The sequence below is a fragment of the Amblyomma maculatum genome, chromosome 1, assembly GCF_055883805.1.
Source record: "Amblyomma maculatum isolate TAMU_Amacu chromosome 1, ASM5588380v1, whole genome shotgun sequence".
NCBI lineage: Eukaryota > Metazoa > Arthropoda > Arachnida > Ixodida > Ixodidae > Amblyomma > Amblyomma maculatum.
Window position 1 is genome coordinate 433,513,116 of NC_139344.1, and position 21,561 is coordinate 433,534,676.

Sequence of the window (21,561 nt, forward strand, 5' to 3'; positions counted from 1 at the left end):
AAAACGTAAGCAAGCAAAGAGCATCGACATCTTTTCTAGGAGATAAATTGTATGCCCCTGGGTGCTCTTCTTGTTCCGGTCACAACGTTTGTCTCTTGTCATACGCAATAGTGGTTTAGGTTGTTAACGCTTATCGCAATTTCCTTATTGGACGAATTATGGTTTTTAAAAACGGTGCGGTGGTAGATTTCTGATTTCCACTACACCGCATAATGTAATCAAATGAGTAAGAAGTGCCTTTCTCAGTTTAACGGAGTTCAAATTTAACAATAATTCGTGGTTCCCCTCAGTGTAGGTAAATAGATATTTAAATGTGTTCAAAATAGTTCATCTTTAGGAATATTGAAAAGACGACTGGCACTACCTTGTCCACGGTAATTTGAGTCAACCTATTATGTTTACTTTCTTTTTAATTTCTATAGGAGGTATAAACAGCAGTGGGACTTTTGTACCATTTTAAGATGCAAGTAATTCCTTGCAGCAATCGCTTCACACAATTTATCTGACAAGATGCGAAAAGCATGATGAAAAACGAAGCTGAAGAGGCAACAATGTTTAACATCCCACTGAATTATTGCAAGAAGCGCCATGACGCGCCGCTATTGTGTCCTAACCGCTCTTTTCGATTTGTTTACAAAGTTTGAGGGTGACATCATTTTTTTTTCAGCAAGGACTGTATAAAATATGCTGGAACAGTCACCAACGTGTAAAACCTTCCGCTTACAAATTAAGCGCATGTACCGTAGAGTGGGAGCACTGATATTTAAATCTCGAGAAATATATCTCGTCCTGCCAGCATCGCCACTAAGGGTAACAACTGAAATCTAGTAGAGGCGAGCTTGGTAAAGGATGAGAGACAGTTAATGGCACTGACAAGAGTAGGAAGTTTAGTGAGATGCAGGGGCTCTAGCTGGTGCAGAACTCAGATAAGAGAAGTGATTTTGTGGTCCAGTGTGAAGAATTGGGCTGACATAGATAAATACGGCTGTTTTAACAAAAAACAACCAATCGAAAATACGCGATTAGTGTGCTAGAAAGGGAATAAGCATTCTTGAAAATACGGATAGCTACTCAGTGGTACATAAAAAACCAGTTTTTTGTTTTACTAAATTCGAGAATACAAAAGAATCATCCGCTTTTAGGTTACATATGAGTAGTGGAAGACGCAATTTAATGCTGTGTCATGTACAAAATTTTATGTCGGGTCCATGAATTAACGATAAGCTATAAAGAAAGCACTTTTGGCCTGTGAGGCAAACAAGTGGACGTGCACATGTGTAGTATATTTCTAAAATTGTTATGTATTTGTTGTTTTATAGCGCATAAGGAACTGCGGCTTTCACGCGCCAAACAAGAATTTTTAAAACCAGGCATGTTTGTATGATGATTGTGCTCCCAGAACTCATATTTTCTTTTTAGTGGTGTCACGGAAGTGTTTAGTTTTTTTTCCGCTTAGCTCTCAACAATTGCATGAAAATCCCCCTCTACAACTATCAAATCTGCGAGCACTCGCGTGACATGCACCTGCTGTATTCAGACATATCACTCTTTAGGAGAACTCGGTAGTATTACAAATATTCATTCAATGAAACTGGCTTTGGTTGTGAAGCTCATGAGAAATGTTTTTTCGTAATCATTTCTACAGGACCCGACAAAACTGTACTCTGACCGCTTCTTCTTTGAGTCACCTATTGTGGCAGAGAAGGTGGTGTCAGCGGAAAAAAATGCCCTGGAAGCAGCGGGTCTGACCGTCGTGTCCTGCTCGGTTTATGACACCCAGTGGACGATGCCAGGTGTAGAGTCTTGGATGGGTACGTGTTTATTTTGCTGTGTTAGTGCTTACCTTCGTCTCCAGAGCAAGGTCAGGTGCTAATGAAGCCTAGCGTACGCTCTCTGTGGCGCTCTTCTTCTCGCTTCGTCGTCTTTTTTACTGTTTTAACCTCGCCGTTTTGGTGTGATCTGCAAGATCGAATATTTATGATATAGAAGATGACAGCCGAGAAGATCAGGAAGGAATGCAAGGTAATGAATGATTTACATTGCGACTTAAGGTGTCCAAGGTAACTTAGCCAATGAGAAAAAATAAAAATATTTGAGGTAGGCCAGAGAAAATGTTGCATACAGCAGCGAACCATCTGGTGCTTCGCAGGCTATTTTTTGTTTTACAATTAACTCTTTAAAGTAAGATAATTTTTGAAATGTACTAACTCTTGTCTTGAGACAATAAATGTGATTTGCCAAGTTAGAGAGCACCTTTCAAAAAACCACTCCATCTCTTTCAGATAAAAAAAGCCCGACCGCTACGTTTTGTCAAAGCTTTAAAGAAATCTGCGAAATACAAAATATACCATGTGACTGGCTCCATCGCGCGGCACCATTGTTCTGCTTTCAACTGGGGCCTCAGTGAACGAAATCAGCTGTGGCCGTAGCTCCACGGCCCAGTTGCAGCAGCAGGCCTCCATGTATGTGATGCTTTCTTCATCCGGTGCAGGCGGTCGGCCCACGTGACGGTACCATTTGCAGCGAGCTCACCATGCTCGCTGCAACCATGGCCAACATATTAACCTACCGCTGTAACCGGGCTGTCGAGTCACGGCCGCAGCTAATTGCAAACCACGATTGAGAGCACAATCGTGGAGCACCAATGCGTTAGTCACGTGATATTTTTGTGCTTAGCGGGCTTTTCTTAGAGCTTGAAAAAAGATACACGTGAAGCTTTCTTTATCGGAAATACGAATGGGGGTTTCAGGAGGGGATATCTGACTTTGCAAATCTCATTCATTGTTTAAAGGCAATAGTTGTAAATCAGAAAATATTTTAAATATTACTTAACTAATTGCAAAATAAAACATCGCCTGCCATGCGCCAGATGATAGCAACTATATACAAGTGGTTTCTGGCCTACCTTAAGTATTTCATTTTTTAACCATTGGCTAATGTTCGTTTGGACACACTGTAAATTATTAAATGATGAAGACTTGCCAGAAGCTGCATGTGAATCAGTCGTTAAGTTCAGGAAAGCGTAAGCAAGGCGAAAGGCTGAAATAAAGCGTACATTTCAGGGTATTCCTTCTACGAACGAAATGAGACATTACCGGTAATGACACAACTCAAAATATGATAAGCACAAAGGTACCAATAGCAATAGAAACAGATACGCGTAGTGCGCCTTACCCTACGCACACTATAATAAAAAAAATGCATGTGAGATAACCGAAGAAAAAATAACGCTGAACATGTCATCTCTCAATTCGTGCCCATATTTTTTATTCGATAGCCTTAAAAAAATTGTATTCGTGAGTTTGTTCGCGTACGGGCTGAGTGAAGGAGTGACATCAAACGAATGAAAAAAACTGACAAATCCCTTGACTAGAAGATAAACCAGATTCTGCGGTCACGTTTGTAAGTCACAAAGTTAAAATCAGCTCCCAAGATCCTTTTGCGTTAGCACTGGAAGAGTCAAAACTACCAGTCAATGACGTTCGTCCAACTGGCTTAGTTGCAATCGCTTTACGCTTCTCAGTTAAAGACTCAGGACTGAACGCCTACGGGGCACTTGTTTTTCGGTGGAGCCGAATTTAATGGATGTCATCGTGTGGAACGATATTATGCATATGAGAAAAGTTAATTTGTAATTTCTACGACGATGTCTCATAAGTTATATGGCCAAATTTTGAAGTGCCCAGCCCAGTTATAATATCATTGACAACGCTACATAATTCACATAAGTAATTTATGAATATTCAAATTTGGCAAGTTTTGTTTAGGAGAAGAATGATCAACAGAGGAAATTTTAAACCTTTAAAAACATGTACTTTCTAAGTTACACAAGATACGCCTGTGCAGTCGATCTGTGGGGCAGAGGGGTTTCGAAGCAAACAAGATGTAGGTGACATAGCTTGGTGATGAATTATATATTGACTATTACAGCACGTCTTTTAAATATTTGCATCTTAAGGGGCAAAATTATGGCGCAAAATTGAAACCGAAAATGTCCAATGTGAGCGAAATGTGGGTGTTGTCAGGCATAGCAATTTCAGATCACGGCGTTACAAATTCAAGCAAGGGGGCGTATTGCATTTCTCATTCACCAAATACCGACCGCATTCATGTATCCGGTCATATATTAGCACTAATATATATTGCAAAATGTTCACATTTTGCATTCTGCAAAGTGCGAACGGTAAAATGCGCGTTTTATATAGTAAATAAATTGAAGCATATTTGCGGATTACAAATCCTAAACATGTGTTCATTTTTTCGTTCATTACATACACACATTTTTCCGTTCACATACACCATTGCCTACTGAAATAAAAATAAAAACTATTTTGCAATATAATTTTGGTTTTCATCGCTCATGAATCAACCTCAACAATGTACACGATACGCACCTTGCTGTAAAACCCACATGCGCACACCGCACAAATATACCTTTCGTAATTTAAAAAAAAAAAAAAATTAAGCGAATAAAAAGACCTGCTTGCACATCAGAGGACGTTGCCCGTACGTGGCTGTACCACCATGTACTGAGAAACCATGAATATGCTAGGAGGGGAATTAAAGGTGCAAGTAATTGTAGTTATTTCCGTACCGCTGAAATAACTTGGAGTTGCTGCACACGCTTTAATCACTTACATTTATTTCTAGAAGTTTGTCCAGAGCTGTCATCTTTCATGAATAATTAGCTCGCCCTTGAAAAGTATGCTGGTCCAGGGGACTCGCACAATTGAAACCCAAGCTCATGGTTTGTTTATTATTGAAAAAGCATTCAGCCTTCTTACCCCGATAAAGAATATTATGAACGACCTTGTCGCTTTTCCTAGTAGCGGGGCAACAGTGTTTTTCTGGCATGTTACACCAGAAAAGAAACATTGCATCCTGGGTAATTCGAACATAGCGACACCTTTGAGATCGTAGCAGTCACCGCGGCCGTACTCCTCCCCTGTTAAACTCCAGCACGGTATCAGGCTCTGCACTGCAAATCGTAGTCACCACCAACCTCCATCTTGGAACACAATATTTCACCCTCTCATATAGCCCGTCAATGCTCACATGGTAGTATTGAGGGGATTTGTGCTCGGAATGCGAAGATGAGCAGTAATTAGGCAACGAAGGGCAGTAACGTCACACACACACACACACACACACACACACACACACACACACACACACACACACACACACACACACACACACACACACACACACACACACACACACACACACACACACACACACACACACACACACACACACACACACACACACACACACACACACACACACACACACACACACACACACACACACACACACACACACACACACACACACACACACACACACACACACACACACACACACACACACACACACACACACACACACACACACACACACACACACACACACACACACACACACACACACACACACACACACACACACACACACACACACACACACACACACACACACACACACACACACACACACACACACACACACACACACACACACACACACACACACACACACACACACACACACACACACACACACACACACACACACACACACACACACACACACACACACACACACACACACACACACACACACACACACACACACACACACACACACACACACACACACACACACACACACACACACACACACACACACACACACACACACACACACACACACACACACACACACACACACACACACACACACACACAGGCGCGCGCGCGCGGAGGGCAGTAACGTCCCCTCCCATACACACACGCTACCGAAATGACGCATGGAATAACGACTGCAATTATCAATAATTGTCCGTTGGTGGCGCCTCTCTGCTCCCAACAATAAAACCTGGACCCCAATGTTTTTATGTATGATTCGTAGACAAACATCTTTTTTTATTGTTGGTTCCTAGTGTAATTTATGCATTTAATAAAAAGCTTTTAGAATAGCTTTAAAAGGTCGTGTAAATTGCGTGCTTCATTCTATCGGATGAATGTTACCTTGGGTTTAGTGCCTCAAATTTGGATGTTATGCGCCAGACACACCTATCAGATGAGTTCACGCTTTAATGGCGCTTGCAGGTTTTCGAGAGTGAACTAGTAATTTACGAAATGTTTTTGCACTTCCCATGTACTGTAATCGACCTGACATTTAGTATCAGCCTTCCTCGCAGTCTGCTTCAGGACGTCATGACACTAATGCGGGAGAAATCGCAAAACTCTCTCTGGCTTTCCAAAAGCGACTTTGCGTTCGTAGACACCGCTGACCAAGTGGCGGGAACACTTCAGGCTAGTGACACGGTGCCCTCTGGCTCCCTTCTACACTCCTTTCTGGTATTAATTTCGTGGCATAGCAGCATGTGGAAAGCAAAGTAAACAGCTAGAATGGCTGATGCGTTTTTTTAGGAATTATGCCCCGGTCTTGAATATTTTGGAGCGCAATTCATACGTTCACGTTCCTGTATTGCGTGGCGTCTTAATCGAGTTAGTGTTTCGTGTGCCCGTTTGGGTCAGTGATTTTCCACGCAGTCATCGGCCTAGCCAGCGACCCGTAAACTTTGTCAGATAAACACGTACAGAGAAGGCCATGTATGGCTGTACAACAGAGGCAAGGAAGGAAAGCGAAAAAGGAGGTCTTTATCGATGCTCCGTAGGGGAGGGCTTAACTCAACACTAGTGAACCGTCATCGTCTGTTCCTTTACCCCGCCGGATGCCCAACACAAGCAAAGAAAAGCCCGCTCCCCAAAACACGGGTACAAAGGTCTGTCGCTTTCCTTTCTTGCGGGGCTTTCGCTGCCAAGCTAGAGAAACTTTCCTGAAGTCTAGTTGAACAGCGAAACGCTACCTGTGATGTTTGGCAGATGGTAAACAGGAATGAAAATCCATATCTTACATTTAAGGAAAAGGAAAGTGGGACAAAGCGTGAAAGGCAACGGGTCTTAGTATCGTGGGATGCGTGGCGAGGATGAAGGAATGAGCTACCGCAATGAGAAAGAAGCCGAAGTGTATCTACAGCTGTAGAAGGATTTGAATTGACGAGACCCGGAGGGTTGAAGGGTGAGGCCGGGCCACGCGATCAAACCAAAAGGTGGCTACTGGTGAGAGCGGTTGAATTCACGCCGTGGAGTTAGCAGCTAGAGGAGGCATAGAATTTGAACCCGGGCCATCGGGTCCCGTGTCACACATGCAGCACTTAGGCGAAACAGAAAGGTACGCTCTTGTGGTATTTCGCATTATGTGGCAGCTTATCACAGTAAGGTTTGACATGATGTATATAATGACTATTAGATAGGGGACTGATTCAACAGCTTATTAGATTAGAAAATCAACAGCTTATTAAGCAAACAGCAAACTGCTTTTACTCCGCCAGAATTTGAACAAGGAGCCGCAGGCGGAACCACTAGAAATGATCAATTTGAACCCTCCGAAGCGAAAAATATGCTCCCTCCCCGCGCCCCCCCCCCCCCTTTTATTGCCTCGAAGAAGCGTTTCCGCAAGACGACAAGGCCCACATCCCTGTATTCAGCTTTAGTAGAGGTCAACAATGAGCGGCGGAGAAACCGGCAGGTGTCAAGATGGTGCCTCTTTTATAGCAATCAAGAAATGGAAAAATAATGAATGTCAGTTGACCGATTGTTACTTCAAAAACGGTAGAGGGAGCTCTAGCTGCAAACGTCTATTTCGACGTTGTTACCACAGGTTTCCGCTATATCAAATTCCCTAAATTTTGAGCTGCAATGTTAATTACACATGTAATATGATTGTGACACCAAAGATGTAAAAGGTTATCAGAATTGTGAAAAAAAGTGAAAATTTTAACGTATAGCAATGGAGTGCACCAATTTCGAAGAAAGTATGTAGCGTTCTGTGTCTGCCGAAATTTACAGTAGTTGAGCCATAACAAATCGCAAGGTTACCTGCAAAAGCTGTGACAGCTTTTGCACTCAACAGGCTCAATTGCGCTTATGTGCTTTTAATCAAGCCATATTATGTCTAGGCAGTGTAATTACGGCTATTGTGTTTTCAGACAAAAACATACTACTTCATCTGACCTAGGGAATTTCTACCTTTATTTAGATCTAGTGTGCTTACCGCACACTTATATAAACTTAACAAATAGTACTTGCGCCAATTCATGCTCGAACGTTTGCTGGGCTGTAAACAACACTGCCTAATTTAGTGTTAATGCTCCTTCCTAAAAGTAACATAGCAGCACATGAAAATTCAGTTCTAGATTCACATATAGCAACTCTGGACACAGTTGTTCCCTCAGAACAACACGGTTAGGTAGACAAAATCTGGTAAAAATAGCTTCGCAAAAAAGCATTAGATAGCTTATAGAAAGGTCACACATTGTTATTACGCCCCAAACCCCGCTGAGCAATCAGCGCACGGCAAGGTCACGGGACCTTGTGATTTCACCAGCCTTTGAACCGTTTTCGTAGCCGAGTTGGTAAAAGCTCTGGCCACAGATTACATGGCCGAACACTAATCGGTGACCTAAGTGATGTCACAGTTACGTGACACGGCTGAGTTGGGAGGTACTCTGCCAGAGTTCTTCTTGATTGTGACGTTCTCAGCAGGGCCGGAACTTAAGCCAAACTGCAATACAAATAGCTTCTAATGCAAAATCAATTTTTCTGAACAAAAATAAGAGTTCAAGTGAAATCTAGAAGGAGAGAGAGGAAGCTATTATGAAGGATAATAATTCAAAGGAGCTAGATTATCGATGCCCCTAGGTCCCAGTCAGCTGGCGGCAGCTGATGTGCGGAGTAGATGGATCCTCCAGGCTTGCTGGTAACGATTGTGGCTAGTTAGGACCGCGTTCTACTGGAGCGGACACCGGAAAAGAGTATCCATTAGTGTGCACCAGAGACCAAACTCTGGCCGCTTGCCTTGTATTCGAAGCAGGGGTGAACGCTATTGCGAAATCCATCTCTAGTACCTCAAGTAGAGTCGGGGTGGGAGAACCTGGCTTGGTGGACGGGAAACCTCAAAAGCAGCTTCATGAAGGAAACCTGTCTCAGATACCGGAAACCCGGCAAACGCCTTGTGGTGGCGGAATGAACTTGGGGCCGAGGGCCACACATTCGACTAAGAGCGAGTGCTTACCCTCTACAGAGGCGCCTAAGGGAGCTCGACTCAAAAGGTCTGTCAAAATCCTACGCTGCTCACGTTCCCCGTCTAATTCCCATAACCCTTACTTAATTCCTGCTTTCGCTTCCCCTATAACCTATCCCTTCCGCTGGTTCCCAGGAGAGATACGTTGGGTCTTCCCAGGCCCGTTTTCTCGGCTGTGAGTCCCTCAGTAGCATTCCCTCATTCATTTCATGACTTCTAATAAAAAACCATTCGTCCAAAGAACCTATTCATTTATCTCGCCATTTGACACATCTCTCTCTACCCACGTTACATAGTGGTGCAGGGTATTTCATGGCACCTTACATGGAACGACCACAGAGGTTATGTACAATCTAAGGTTGCATCAGCCGTTGGCGCCATTGCCAGACTGAGATTCATGCTGCCTCCTAAAATAAAACTCTTTTTATATCACACACTAGTGCTCTCACTATTGCAATACTGTAGCTTAGTCTGGTGTACCACAGGGATAACCAGTCTATCTAAATTACTTTTAATGCAGAAAAAAGCATTACAGTATGTTGCTGGCATGCGTTATTACCGTCAATCCAAAAACGTTTTCGGAAGTATATAGTACTGTCAGTGTCCTCCTTCTTTGATTACATGATCATAATAACTTATACAAAATATTTATACAAATCAAATGACAGTGTTGTTATAGCTCTTGGAAAGTGAAACGAAAATATCCGAGAGCGACAAACGCGACATAAAGAGAAATATATTCTTCCAATACCATGTACGTATTCCTACACACAGTCGTTATGCTAAATTGTACCGAGACTATTAAATAAATTACATGCTGCTGGATTTGATCCAGTTAAGAAACGTAATCACCAAATTAATATTTTCTGTCGTGAGCACCCGTAATGATGCAATTATTGTTTCAGGCTTTGTTACCTTCTATTGTTTTACTTTAGAACTGTGAACTAAAGGGTGTTCCCTATTTCTATTTTTTTTTTGCTTTGTGTTGAATTGAGTTTCTTATTTTGTTAAATAAAAAATTTATGTTACATATAATTTTACGGATAGATTTGCTGTTGCCTGCAGGGGGCACCTGTTAAAGCAGGTGTTTGTGTGTTTTGTGCGACACCATAGACCCCGAGTACCCACGTTTAGCCGTGCGTGACATTGCCGTGTCTGGGGAAAAAGGGATCCTGGCCGATTGAGCCGATGCCGAGTGTTTTGACCTTTAAGGACCCTCGGCAGAGGCAACACACCACTTTGGCCCACGCTTCCCATATACGGCACTTCTGGCCTGACCCAACCGGGGAAATCGGCAGTCGCCTTTTTCTAATATCCTCCCCTGCATCTTTTGCTTTCCTGTCTTCTTTCTTACAACTGTTCTGTCTCCTCCTCTTTTCTATGATGTTTTCTTTTCTAGGCGGCGAGGGTTAACCTGGTGTGGCTATCACCATGTGTTACGCTATATTTGGTTATAGTCAGGGTATAAGGCTGGTTTGGGCTGGACTTTCTCGGAAGCACCTATCCTGTCCCCTTGTTGGGCTGGGTGGTGGGTGGCCGCCACCCTGGCTGAACAACAACATTATTTTTATAGCTTCTTTACTCTCAGATGATCGATTCCGAAAAATGGGTCGCACCGATGAAACGTCTAAATTATTTCTGAAAAATTAAACAGGTTCCCACGATATCATGCAGTACAAGGTGACAACACCGAGAAAGTGGCTATACAAATGTCACCTTTCATAGTGACCAAGATACTGACAGAAGTAATAGGTCAGGGTTACAGCGTAAAGAAACTTGCGAACGGAGACCTTCTGTTGGAAATCTTTTATAATCATCAGCACAAAAAACTATCCACATTGAAGTCTTTTGGCGAAATCCTAGTGACCAAAAGTCCCCATCGTTCTCTGAACACTGTCCGCAGAGTTATCTCTGACGACGACCTCAGATACCTGACTGAAGAGGAACTGATAGAGGGCCTAAAAGAACAAAACGTAACAGATGTGTATCGGATAAACATGAGGCGTGATTACAAAGAGATTCCGACCAAGCACCTAGTCCTGACATTTGCACAAAGCATCCTCCCCGAATCAGTCGAAATAGGCTATGTGAAACTTCAACTCAAGAAATATATTCCAAATCCTCGCCGCTGCTTCAAATGCCAACGCTATGGTAACGGCTCTTATACCTGCCGCGGCTAGCAGAGATGGGCAAAATGTGCTTCCCGTGAACACGATCGCCAGAAATGTGAGGTTAAGCCACATTTGTGTGCCAACTGTGAAGGTAGTCATCCTGCCTTTTCACGCACACGTCCAATATGGAAACAAGAAAAGGAAATCGTTACCATCAAGGTCAAAGAAACCATAACTTTCCGGGAAACACGAAATTGTGTTCTGTCAAATAAACCTGCCTATTGTGTTATGGCGCAACAGGGCACTGTGTCACAACAGACTCTGGTACCTGCCCAGGTTTCACACAGTGAACCGGGACCAGAGCCGTCCGTGCCCTTGGTGGCTGCGGCCAGCGCTGCGCCACCCCCAGAAAAACAGGCTGCGCAGACCCCCAGGACAGCCGGCCCAGAGGCCTCTCACCACTTGGTGAGGGCAAACACAAACGTCAATGTGCGGTCCGCACGGGCGTCCAGCGTGTCAGAAAGCACGATGGACACAAGCCAAGGCAGGCCTGTGCCGTCGACATCAGACGGGCGGCGCAGCTCCAAGGATCGACAAAGAAGAGATAAACCACGAATCAGGGGGCCCCAAAACAAAACTTAGCCTTCTGTACTCATTTAATACAAAATTACGTTTATACAATTGAACTGCAGAGGACTTTAAAGTAATATGAATGACCTAATATACTTATTAGCCACTCACTCACCACTAGCACTGTGTTTGCCAGAAACAAATTTAGGTCCCAAACACAAGAGCATACTCAAAAACTATACAGTCTTCCGTCGCGACCGAGAGCAGGATCTCAGGCTCACAGTTGGCGTCGCCATCATAGTAAAAAATGGAGTAGCAGTTCGAGAACCCGCCTGTCATGGTGGTTGGAAAGTAATAAAAAATACCATGCTCGAAAAATCGGGTTCCGAACAAACCTTGGCACAGAAAATGGACTGGCCATGCTCGCTGAAGAAGACATACACGTATCGCCTTATAGCCACTTAGTACGTACGTAGTGGCTACCGACGTGACGAAGGCATACGACAACGTGTTACATGCCAAAATTCTTAGCAACATGGAATGTATGGGCATTCCCTTAAAGGTCATAAAACCAGTACATAATCTGCTTAAGGACAGGACGTTTTGTATCCGGATAAACGGAAAACAAATTGGTAATTACACTTCGAACAGAGGCGTGCCACAAGGTTGTGTTAGCACCTTTACTATTTAATATCGCACTGATCCCATTGGAGTGGAAATTAGCTGAAATACCAGAAGTGCGGTTCGTGATATACGGAGATGATGTCGCGATTTGGTCTGTTCATAAACAACTTGAGAGACAGATTAGGTATCTACAAGAGGATTTAAATACCACAGATGAGTACGTCCAAGATGCAGGTCTGGAATTGTCACCTCAAAAGTCCAGTTGCATTCATGTTGCCAACAAGAATGGAAGAAAATAATTGGCAACGCAAAGAGTCTCCCGAAAGATTGGGTATCAGGCATTGGAAGAGGTGGACAGGTTGAGAGTTCTTGGCCTAGAAATTCACAAATCCGGCAAAAGAACACAATGGCTTCATAAGGTGAAAACAGTAGCCGCGACTTCCTTAAACTTGATAAAACGCATTTTGTCTAGGGGAGGAGGAGCTCAAGCGGACATGGCAAGACGTCTTGTAAAATCGGTGTTACAGCAGAGGATACTATACCAGGCCCAATTCCAAAGACTCACGAGGCGGCAGTGGGCGAAATTGGAAACAGTAAATAGAAACACAATGCGCAGTGTCACGGCCTTACCAAAACTTAGCCCTATCCCTATTCTCCAAGAGTTTGCAGAGATAAATACGTTGACAGAATTAACTGAACAACGAGAGGCAACAAGAGATATGAAGCGAAAGTACGTTACGCCATAGAATCCTTGAACAAGGAAGTGGCAGTTCAAACACCACCAATGGCTGACCCCCCCCTGTGGGAATTCACGACTATTACGACAAACAAGACCACTCGGCTTCGTCGCAAAGAAAAGCTGGCATCTCGCCCTCTGGTTGATGCACTTCCAGGTACCTTCATTGCGTATACGGACGCATCAATTATAGAAAATGGCGGTAGAACAGCAGCTACTAGTTCAACACACAGCGAACTAAAGGTACATAAAGAATATGTTTCAGAATACCCGGACCCGCTTGTGATGGAACTCTATGCAATCCGCGATGCTATGGAGGCCATAAATAAAATAGATTCCATAACAGAAGCTCACATCTATACAGACTCCTTAGCCGCCGTAAAACAACTGAATAAAGTGACAAAGACGCTATGTGTTACCCAGGAAATCCACGCGCTCAATAAAAAAAAAATACGCATCCAGATACATTGGACACAAGACGATGCTGAGAACGCTGAGCTGAGAAAAGTTGACCACCTCACACACGAAGTTCCAAACACTAATGCGCCCCCCACCAGGCTCCCTTTTGATGCCCGCTATGCTGTTCCCATCTTAGCATCCTATTTAAAGAAAAGTACACGCGCCCTCATTCCCCCGTGTACATTCCCCCTACCTCATAACTTAACGAGATTGGAGGAGGTTTCCCTTAGAAGGATAAGAGCTGGGGCGGCCCTTACCCCGTCGGTAACATGCCGATGGGAATCTCAAGCAGGCATCGGACCAACCACATGCCTGAAGTGTTCCGCACCGGCTGCAGAAGTGGATATTCGCCACCTGCTATGGACTTGTGCAGGGACAACGGCATCAAAGACACAGATTCTGCGCAAAGTGGGACTAGCCACAACAAGGGAAGAGGACTTTTCTAAATGGCTCACCGACAACCCTAAGAGCGGGAGCCTGCTCCGGTTCCTCACGGAAAACCATTTACATGAGTTTCTTTAATATGCCTCATTGCAAGATTGCGCACAAAAAAAAAAGTTCGAGAACACAAACTTAAAACTAAGTTTGAAGCTATAGCGGTGGGCTTACAGGCTTTTAAAACGTTAACTGTGGGCTGCATATACTTACAACCACACCTTCAATTTAATATTCATGAATTAGAAGATCTTTTAAAGCAGCTTCCAGAGCCGGTTTTATTAGTAGGAGATTTTAATGCACATTCCATGCTTTGGGGCAGTAGAAAAACAGATAAGAGAGGCGAGGTCATTGAGGATTTTATACTGTGTAATAATATCTGTCTCCTTAACACCGGGAAACTAACCTACTGTTCATCTAGTTCAGGAAAAATTAGCTGTATTGATTTATCTCTTAGCTCACCCTCTATTTTGACAGACTTTGAATGGAATATTTTAGATAACCCATACGGAAGTGATCACTTACCTGTACTAATCAGCTTAACAATTTCACCGCAAATCAGCCCATCCAAGCTGCAACGCTGGAAGCTGCATTTAGCCGATTGAGCACTTTTCTGAGAAAAGGCCAGCCCAGAAAAAATTACTTCAGATAAATATAATATAGATGAACTAAATGATGCTTACACAAATTGCATCCTTAGTGCAGCACACATAGCAATTCCTCAGTCATCTGGAGTGGTGAAACAAAATCACAAAGTCCGGTATTCAAAAGAATGTAAAGAAGCAAAAATTGAGCAAAACAAAGCATGGGGAATCTTTCGCAGGTACCCAACACAGAACAATTTCGTAAAGTTTAATAAGCAAGAGCCAAAGCCCGATACATCCGCCGCAGCGCCGAAAAAGCCTCCTGACAGAATTATGCAACACCAATAAACAGCTCAACAACATCAAAACAAATGTGGGGGCAGCTTCTAAAGTTAAATGGCAGCTACTCTCCATACACCATTACCCTTCTAACAGCCCCCGGAGTACAGACAACTATACAAGAACAGGCCGACATTTTAGGTTAATATTGTTCTGCAGTTTCATGTTCATCACACTTCACTCAAGCATTCCTAAAATACAAAAACAGAGAGAAACAAAAACTCCCAACAAGTGGGGGTACGAAAGAACCCTATAATAGCTTAATTACACTACAATAAATAAAACAATGACCTAGCTGGTGGTAAACAGGCTTCACCTGGCCTTGACCAAATTCATTATGAAATGCTCACCCACCTACCCGAACCTGCTATAGAGGCACTATTAAAATTTTTAACAAAATTTGGGTTGTAGGATAATTGCCAGAGGTGTGGAAAAAGCTGTTGTGGTATCATTTTTGAAACCTGAAAGGAGCCGACATCTCCTGGTAGTTATATGCCTATTGCTCTCACCAGTATTTTAGCAAATCATTTGAAAGCATTTTAAACATCAGACTAACTTTTGTTTTAGAATCTCAAGAAGTTTTAAATATTCACCAGGGTGGTTTTAAAAAACGATGCTCAACAACTGACCATCTCTTGCGTCTCGAAAACACTATGAGAGAGGCTTTTATAAAACGACAGCATTGTCATGCCGTTTTCTTTTACCTTGAGAAGGCGTAGGACACAACTTGGAGGTTTGGGATATTGCGCGACTTGGCAGATTTAGGCATACGTGGCAGAATGCTAAAGGTTTTATGTGACTTTCTGTTACATCGTTCATTTCAAGTACGTCTTGGGACCACCTTGTCAAGAGCCCTTCTCCACTAGAATTGCGTACCCCAAGGGGACATTTTAAGCACAAAACTTTTCATTGTAAAAATAATACGATTACCAAAGTAATGCCAAATTCCCTAATGTATTCACTCTATGTGGACGACCTTCAAGTAGCCTACACATCGCGCAACATGTCCACATGTGATAGACAGGTCCAATTAATATTTAATAAGCTAACGGAATGGGACACTGATAATGGGTTTAAATTTTCTCCGCAGAAGACAGTGGCAGTTATGTTCTCGTTTAAATGAGGCATACACCCCAACCCTACCTTACACCTAAATGAAATCAAATTGTCCGTAAACAAAAACCACAAATTCTTAGACATTACTTTCAATAAAAATATCACTTTTCTTCTCCACATACAAGCGCTAAAGAAGAAATCATCCAAATCCCTAAACATTCTGAAGGTGAGGATCTGATAGGGCATGTCTTTTGCATATATATCGCTCTGTTGTGCGCTCCTGCTTGGACTATGGAAGCATAGTTTATGGACCAGCTAGGCAATCATATTTAAAGAAATTAGACCCAGTGCATAACTAAGGCCTCCGCCTTGCTTGTGGTGCATACAGAACGCCTCCTGTGGATAGCCTCTATGTGGAAACTGCCTGATTGAAAGATAGAACAGCATTATTGCATGCGCATATGTCCTTAGAATAAAGTCACAAACAAAAACACCTGTACTATTCAATAGTAAAACTTGCCCTTCCAGAGTCATATTTAACCTCAGTCAGCGAGGCATTGATAACGCGATTCGAAGAGATAGGTTGCACACTCTATATTCTGGACACATTACCGGATATCGCTCAAAACAACAGCCCTCTACCGCCATGGAACAATCTTCTCACAATCTGTAATCTCACTCTCACAGTGTTCGAAGAGTAAAACCCCACAAGAGCACATTATTCAGGAATTTAATTCTTAAACTTCAGGAGAAGTACAGAAGCTTCACAGAGTTTTATACCGATGAATCGAAAACAGCTGTGTACACGGGAAGTGCAGGGGTGCGAGAAGATTCCGAGGAAATATTAAGACTTCAAACCCGTGCATCTATTTTCACTGCTGAATCTCGCACGATTTCTGTTGCCGTAGAGAAAATAATAAAAGATAATGTTTCAAATAGCATTATTTACACAGACTGCCTAGCCATCCTCAGAGCTCTAAATAAGAAATGCAGCGCTCCGTTACTCGGAGACACATTACACAATGTAGCAACAGCCATTGCTCGAGGATATAACATAACATTCTGCTGGGTCCCGAGTCACGTGGACATTAAATGCAACGAGAGAGCAAACACATGTGCTGCGAAAGCCCGTGACAAGCAAATGAAGTGTATAAACATACCCTACAAAGACTGTATGGAACTTGCACATCGCAAACAAAAAGAAAAATGAAAGACTTCCTGGAATAGTAAAGTGGATAACAAACTACACTTAGTAAAACCCATTTTGGGAGAATGGATGTCGTGCCAGCATCAAGACCGTTTCATAGAAGTAATACTATGCCGCCTCCGCATTGAGCACACACACCTGACACATAATTTTCTGCTGACAAAAAAAGACAAACCTCAATGCGAAGAATGTTGAGAACAACTAACTATTAACCATGTTTTATTCTCATGCACAGGTCTCGAAACACTAAGAAAAAATATTTTACCCCATTTTACAAACAACACATTCATTTTCACCCAAAACTGATTTTAGGCGAAGATGGACTTGTAGATTTGTCATGTGTTTTCAATTTTTTAAGGGAAGAAAACGTCTTGCACAAACTGTAAAATAAATCAGGTGTGCATCAGTAAACAAATTAAAACCTCATGCTTTTCACATCATTGCGTTACCAGCTAATGCTCCATAACAACCAACGCAACCCGTTTCCCAAAAGGAGACTTTCTAAACAAACTGTAGTTTAGGCACACCCGTTTTCCCCCATTTATCACAAACCAAATTAACCTTGCTCTTGGCGCATGATAGCCTTAGTTGCTTATGCGCCAAAATACCCAACACAACACAACAGATTTGCTGTACGGGTTGTAGATCAACTTGCCTCCTCTCTGTTGTCCTGCCAATTATTGTAAGGGGGACAGGGCCCGCCACGCTGTTTCCATAGCTTCTCCGCAACTCCTCCTTTCCCTGCAGGAAAGAATATAAGCCTGACTTGACCTGACTTGGTCTTTTCTTTGACGTCCATTTATCCTTATAATAATCTTCACTATTCCCACTGCAGGACAGTAGCCCCTCCTATACTCTCATAAATAAAGTACCGTCCTGTGCAAGTTGCAGCCTCTTTAACCCCCCATAATTGTTACCCATAACGATTATCAGTTGTCTTGCTTTCGTGTTATATGAGCATGCCCATTTTATATGATAGAACATTAAAAGTGCCATTAAATAAATTCATGCTGCCATTAGTGCCTGTAATGATCCAAATATTGTTTCAGGCTTTCTTACCTTGCATTGTTTTACATTAGAACTGTGAGCTGAAGGTTGTTTCCTGTTTCTATTTTTTTCCTTTGTGTTGAATTGAGTGTCTTATTTAGTTAAGTGTAAAAGTTATGTTACATATAATTTTATGTATAGATTTTCTGTACAGGTTGTAGACCGACTTGCCTCCTCTCTGCTGTCCTGCCAATTATTGAAGGGGGCCAGGGCCCCTTCACGCTGTTTCCACAGCTTTTAGGCTTAGCTCCTCCTTTCCCTGCAGGAAAGAAATAAACCTGACTTGACTTGATCTGACTTGAGTCTGACTTTGGGCTCCATCTTACCTTATGCTCGCGTGCCGAGTGCGGCACTATTTAGTCCGGTTTTTCTTGGTATTGGCAAAATTTACGATATTGCATGCAGCTTGCTCGACAAGAAGAACAGTAACTTGGGTACTCTGGAGGGGTAATTTGTTTTGAAATATGAAGAAAAAAAGTAAACTGAAACCGCATTTGCATCGCGAACCCAGTGCACAACCTTTTTCTCTTCCTACTTCCACTGAGTAGACAGAGCAGGCCACTGTGCAGACAGAGAACAATTAAGTCATAGAATTGGGCACGGTAACCCTTGGTTAAAATTAAGATCATTATTTGGCATTACTAAAGGGCTACTAATTGCGAGCTATTTAGGAGCAGCTAATAAGGAACAATGACCAGTGTACTACATTTAGCGATGCAATTGCAGAAACTCGATAGATACACGTCCCTGATGTTCTCTTTTTCTTGTTCGGTGAAAGTCGAATGAAAATGAGGAGAGATATTTTTACCTCGCGATATTAATGAGGTTCCTGAACACATTTTTGTTTCGAATGATGCTGAGCAATGTATTGCTTTGCAGTCATTTTGTTATTCGTTAATTGATTTGAGGAAAAAACGTCAGGGGTTCCTTAGAAGAAGTCACCGAAGGGGGCTGTTATAAACCCAGCCGAATATAAAAACAATTGGAACACGTGGCAGCAGTGGCCCTGGAGTACAACTATTACGAGGTCAGAAGAGGTAAACTATCATGTCATCTTGCGATGCATACCTTAAAAGAACGTGCCATTTTGAAGGGGCATGCAAGATAAGCACTGCTTTTACTGGAAATGCAAAGATAACATGTACATTTACAACTGTGTAACGTGAAACAGAAAAATAGCTATTACTGACGCCGAATAAATTTAACTGTTTTTATTTGTCTTCTCTGATAGCCTGCGTCCGCAGTGCGCAAACTGTCACTAATGACTTCATGATGTGTGCCCCTGTCTCACTGCTACTTTATGTTAACCAATTTCATGCTGGAAGTCGCCCCCGTCAGAGAATAAACATGGCACGTTCTAATGATGTACTGCTCAATGCCACTGGAAGGGTTGCAGTAAGAGTGGTCCACTTTTGAGCCAATGGCACGCAGAGAGAATATAACTGTAATAGTTGGTTAGTTTGAGTTTTTAACTTCCAAAGCTACTCAGGCTATGACAGACGCCGCAGTTAAGGCCACCGGAATTTTCGACCGCCTCATTTTCTTTAACGTGCACTAACATCGCAGAGCTTACGGGTGCCTGCTTTTAACGTCCATCGAAAAGCGCCGCCGCGGCTTGGACTCGATCCCGCATCCTTGGGCAATGTAGTCGACAGCCGTAATCATTGAGCCACGCTGGCTGGGCTGTGACCGTAAAAGCTCTCGGTGCAAAGATTGCTTGAATATACCAGTATTATCTAGAATTTTAAGTATACCGCCTGTGACAGAGTATCATGACTCCAATGCTGCATTTCAGCAGTCTTCGATCACGCAGAATAAGGTCAGGTGTGGAATGCGAAATTCCCGCTGCAACTGGTGTTGTATTTTAACATTAAGAAATAGTTTAAATTCGGGATTTTTCTTTTTTCTTTCCAGATCTATATCTGCCGGTGTTCAAGATGGAGGTCAATATCCCTGAGGGAGAACGTGACGCCTTTCGAGCTGATTGTCGCAAACTGCTCACAGAGAATACTGTGTTGACGGATATCGGCTGCACCATGAGACATAGCTTTGTCGTGGTACACGCCCAGAAAACTCCTCGTGACTAATTCGTAAAGTTCAATAACAGTTTTCTTGAAAAGTGATTCTAACTGGGGCAGTCAAAGTATGGCTAAGATGAAATTGAATCCATGTTGTTAGTGTCTAGAATAATCTGCCACACTTTTTTCTAATAAAAAATCGGGTAATCTTTGTAAACAAGTAATATTTGTAACCTTTTTGCCAAACACAATTTAGGGAGCGTTTCTTGATAATTCAACAGCGGATGAAGCGCAAACGAGCATCAAACATATTCAGCAAGTCACGTGTATTTACGTAATTTATTAAAATTGTAAGAAGTGTAGGCAATTTGCATGGTCTGGTGGTAAAGCTGTACCTAAAACGCCGTTTCCAAACCAAACACACCTATTTCAACCTCTTCCTCTTCGTTCTCCCATAGTCGCGCAAAGCTGCCGCTGAGGCCTTTCTTCATGACAAGCACCCCGGGCAAAGGAGGCAGTCATTCTGTGATTCATGGGCAGCAGTATATATAAACCCGGGTCGTAAAAGGTATTCATGCATTGGGCATCAATGGTCCCACGTCCTCGGCTGGGTGTAATTCGCTCGACGATGTAGTTCACCGGCAGTGTCTGCTTGGCTCTCGGTATGGCCTTGGCACTTAGGAACAGTATCCGGAACAAGTGCTAACATGCTGCAAAAACTCACCGGCCAACAAGATTGCCTGGTCGAAAGAGGCTGACCAGGTCGAAATTGTCGGTGCGAGTTGTTGACGAACTTGGTCTACCGTCGTTATTGATTGGAAACCACCCTCGGAAGTGCGAAGCCAACCCTTCCTATAATCAGCTGTGTTGTATAAAGTGCTGGAAAGCTATGAACGCTTGTTTTTATATGCTCTGTGCGGTGCGATTTGGTAATTAAAAGAGTGCGCTTTTTCGATGAGCAACTTAGCAGCGCTTAGAGATGGGGTATGCTGGTTAATTTTGAATATATAGGTACAGTGGAAAGTTGATATTGGGTACTAATTTGTAATGAAGAAACGCCCTCCAGAGGATACATAGCTGTAAACATAACCTAACCTAGCGTTGTGTTCAGACTCACAAATTTTCTCTAATGAAAACAAAAAACGTGTAGCAGATCATCACACGTCTACCTACACTAAGTGAAGAGTCAACTCTCCTCTGATATTCTTTAAAATAACCCGGT

General features: G+C 42.8%; 1 protein-coding gene across 1 annotated transcript in view; it reads left to right on the forward strand.

Moving 5' to 3' along the window:
* The window catches only part of LOC146209424 (4-vinylphenol methyltransferase 2-like), a 36,389-nt gene extending 15,661 nt beyond the window's left edge, over window positions 1-20,728 (forward strand). The window contains exons 2-3 of the mRNA XM_084587408.1: window positions 1,646-1,811; window positions 20,236-20,728. Coding sequence (XP_084443534.1) covers window positions 1,646-1,811; window positions 20,236-20,408 — 339 coding nt within the window. The 3' untranslated portion in view covers window positions 20,409-20,728. The remainder of the gene's footprint in view (window positions 1-1,645; window positions 1,812-20,235) is intronic.
* Window positions 20,729-21,561: the final 833 nt, after the last annotated feature.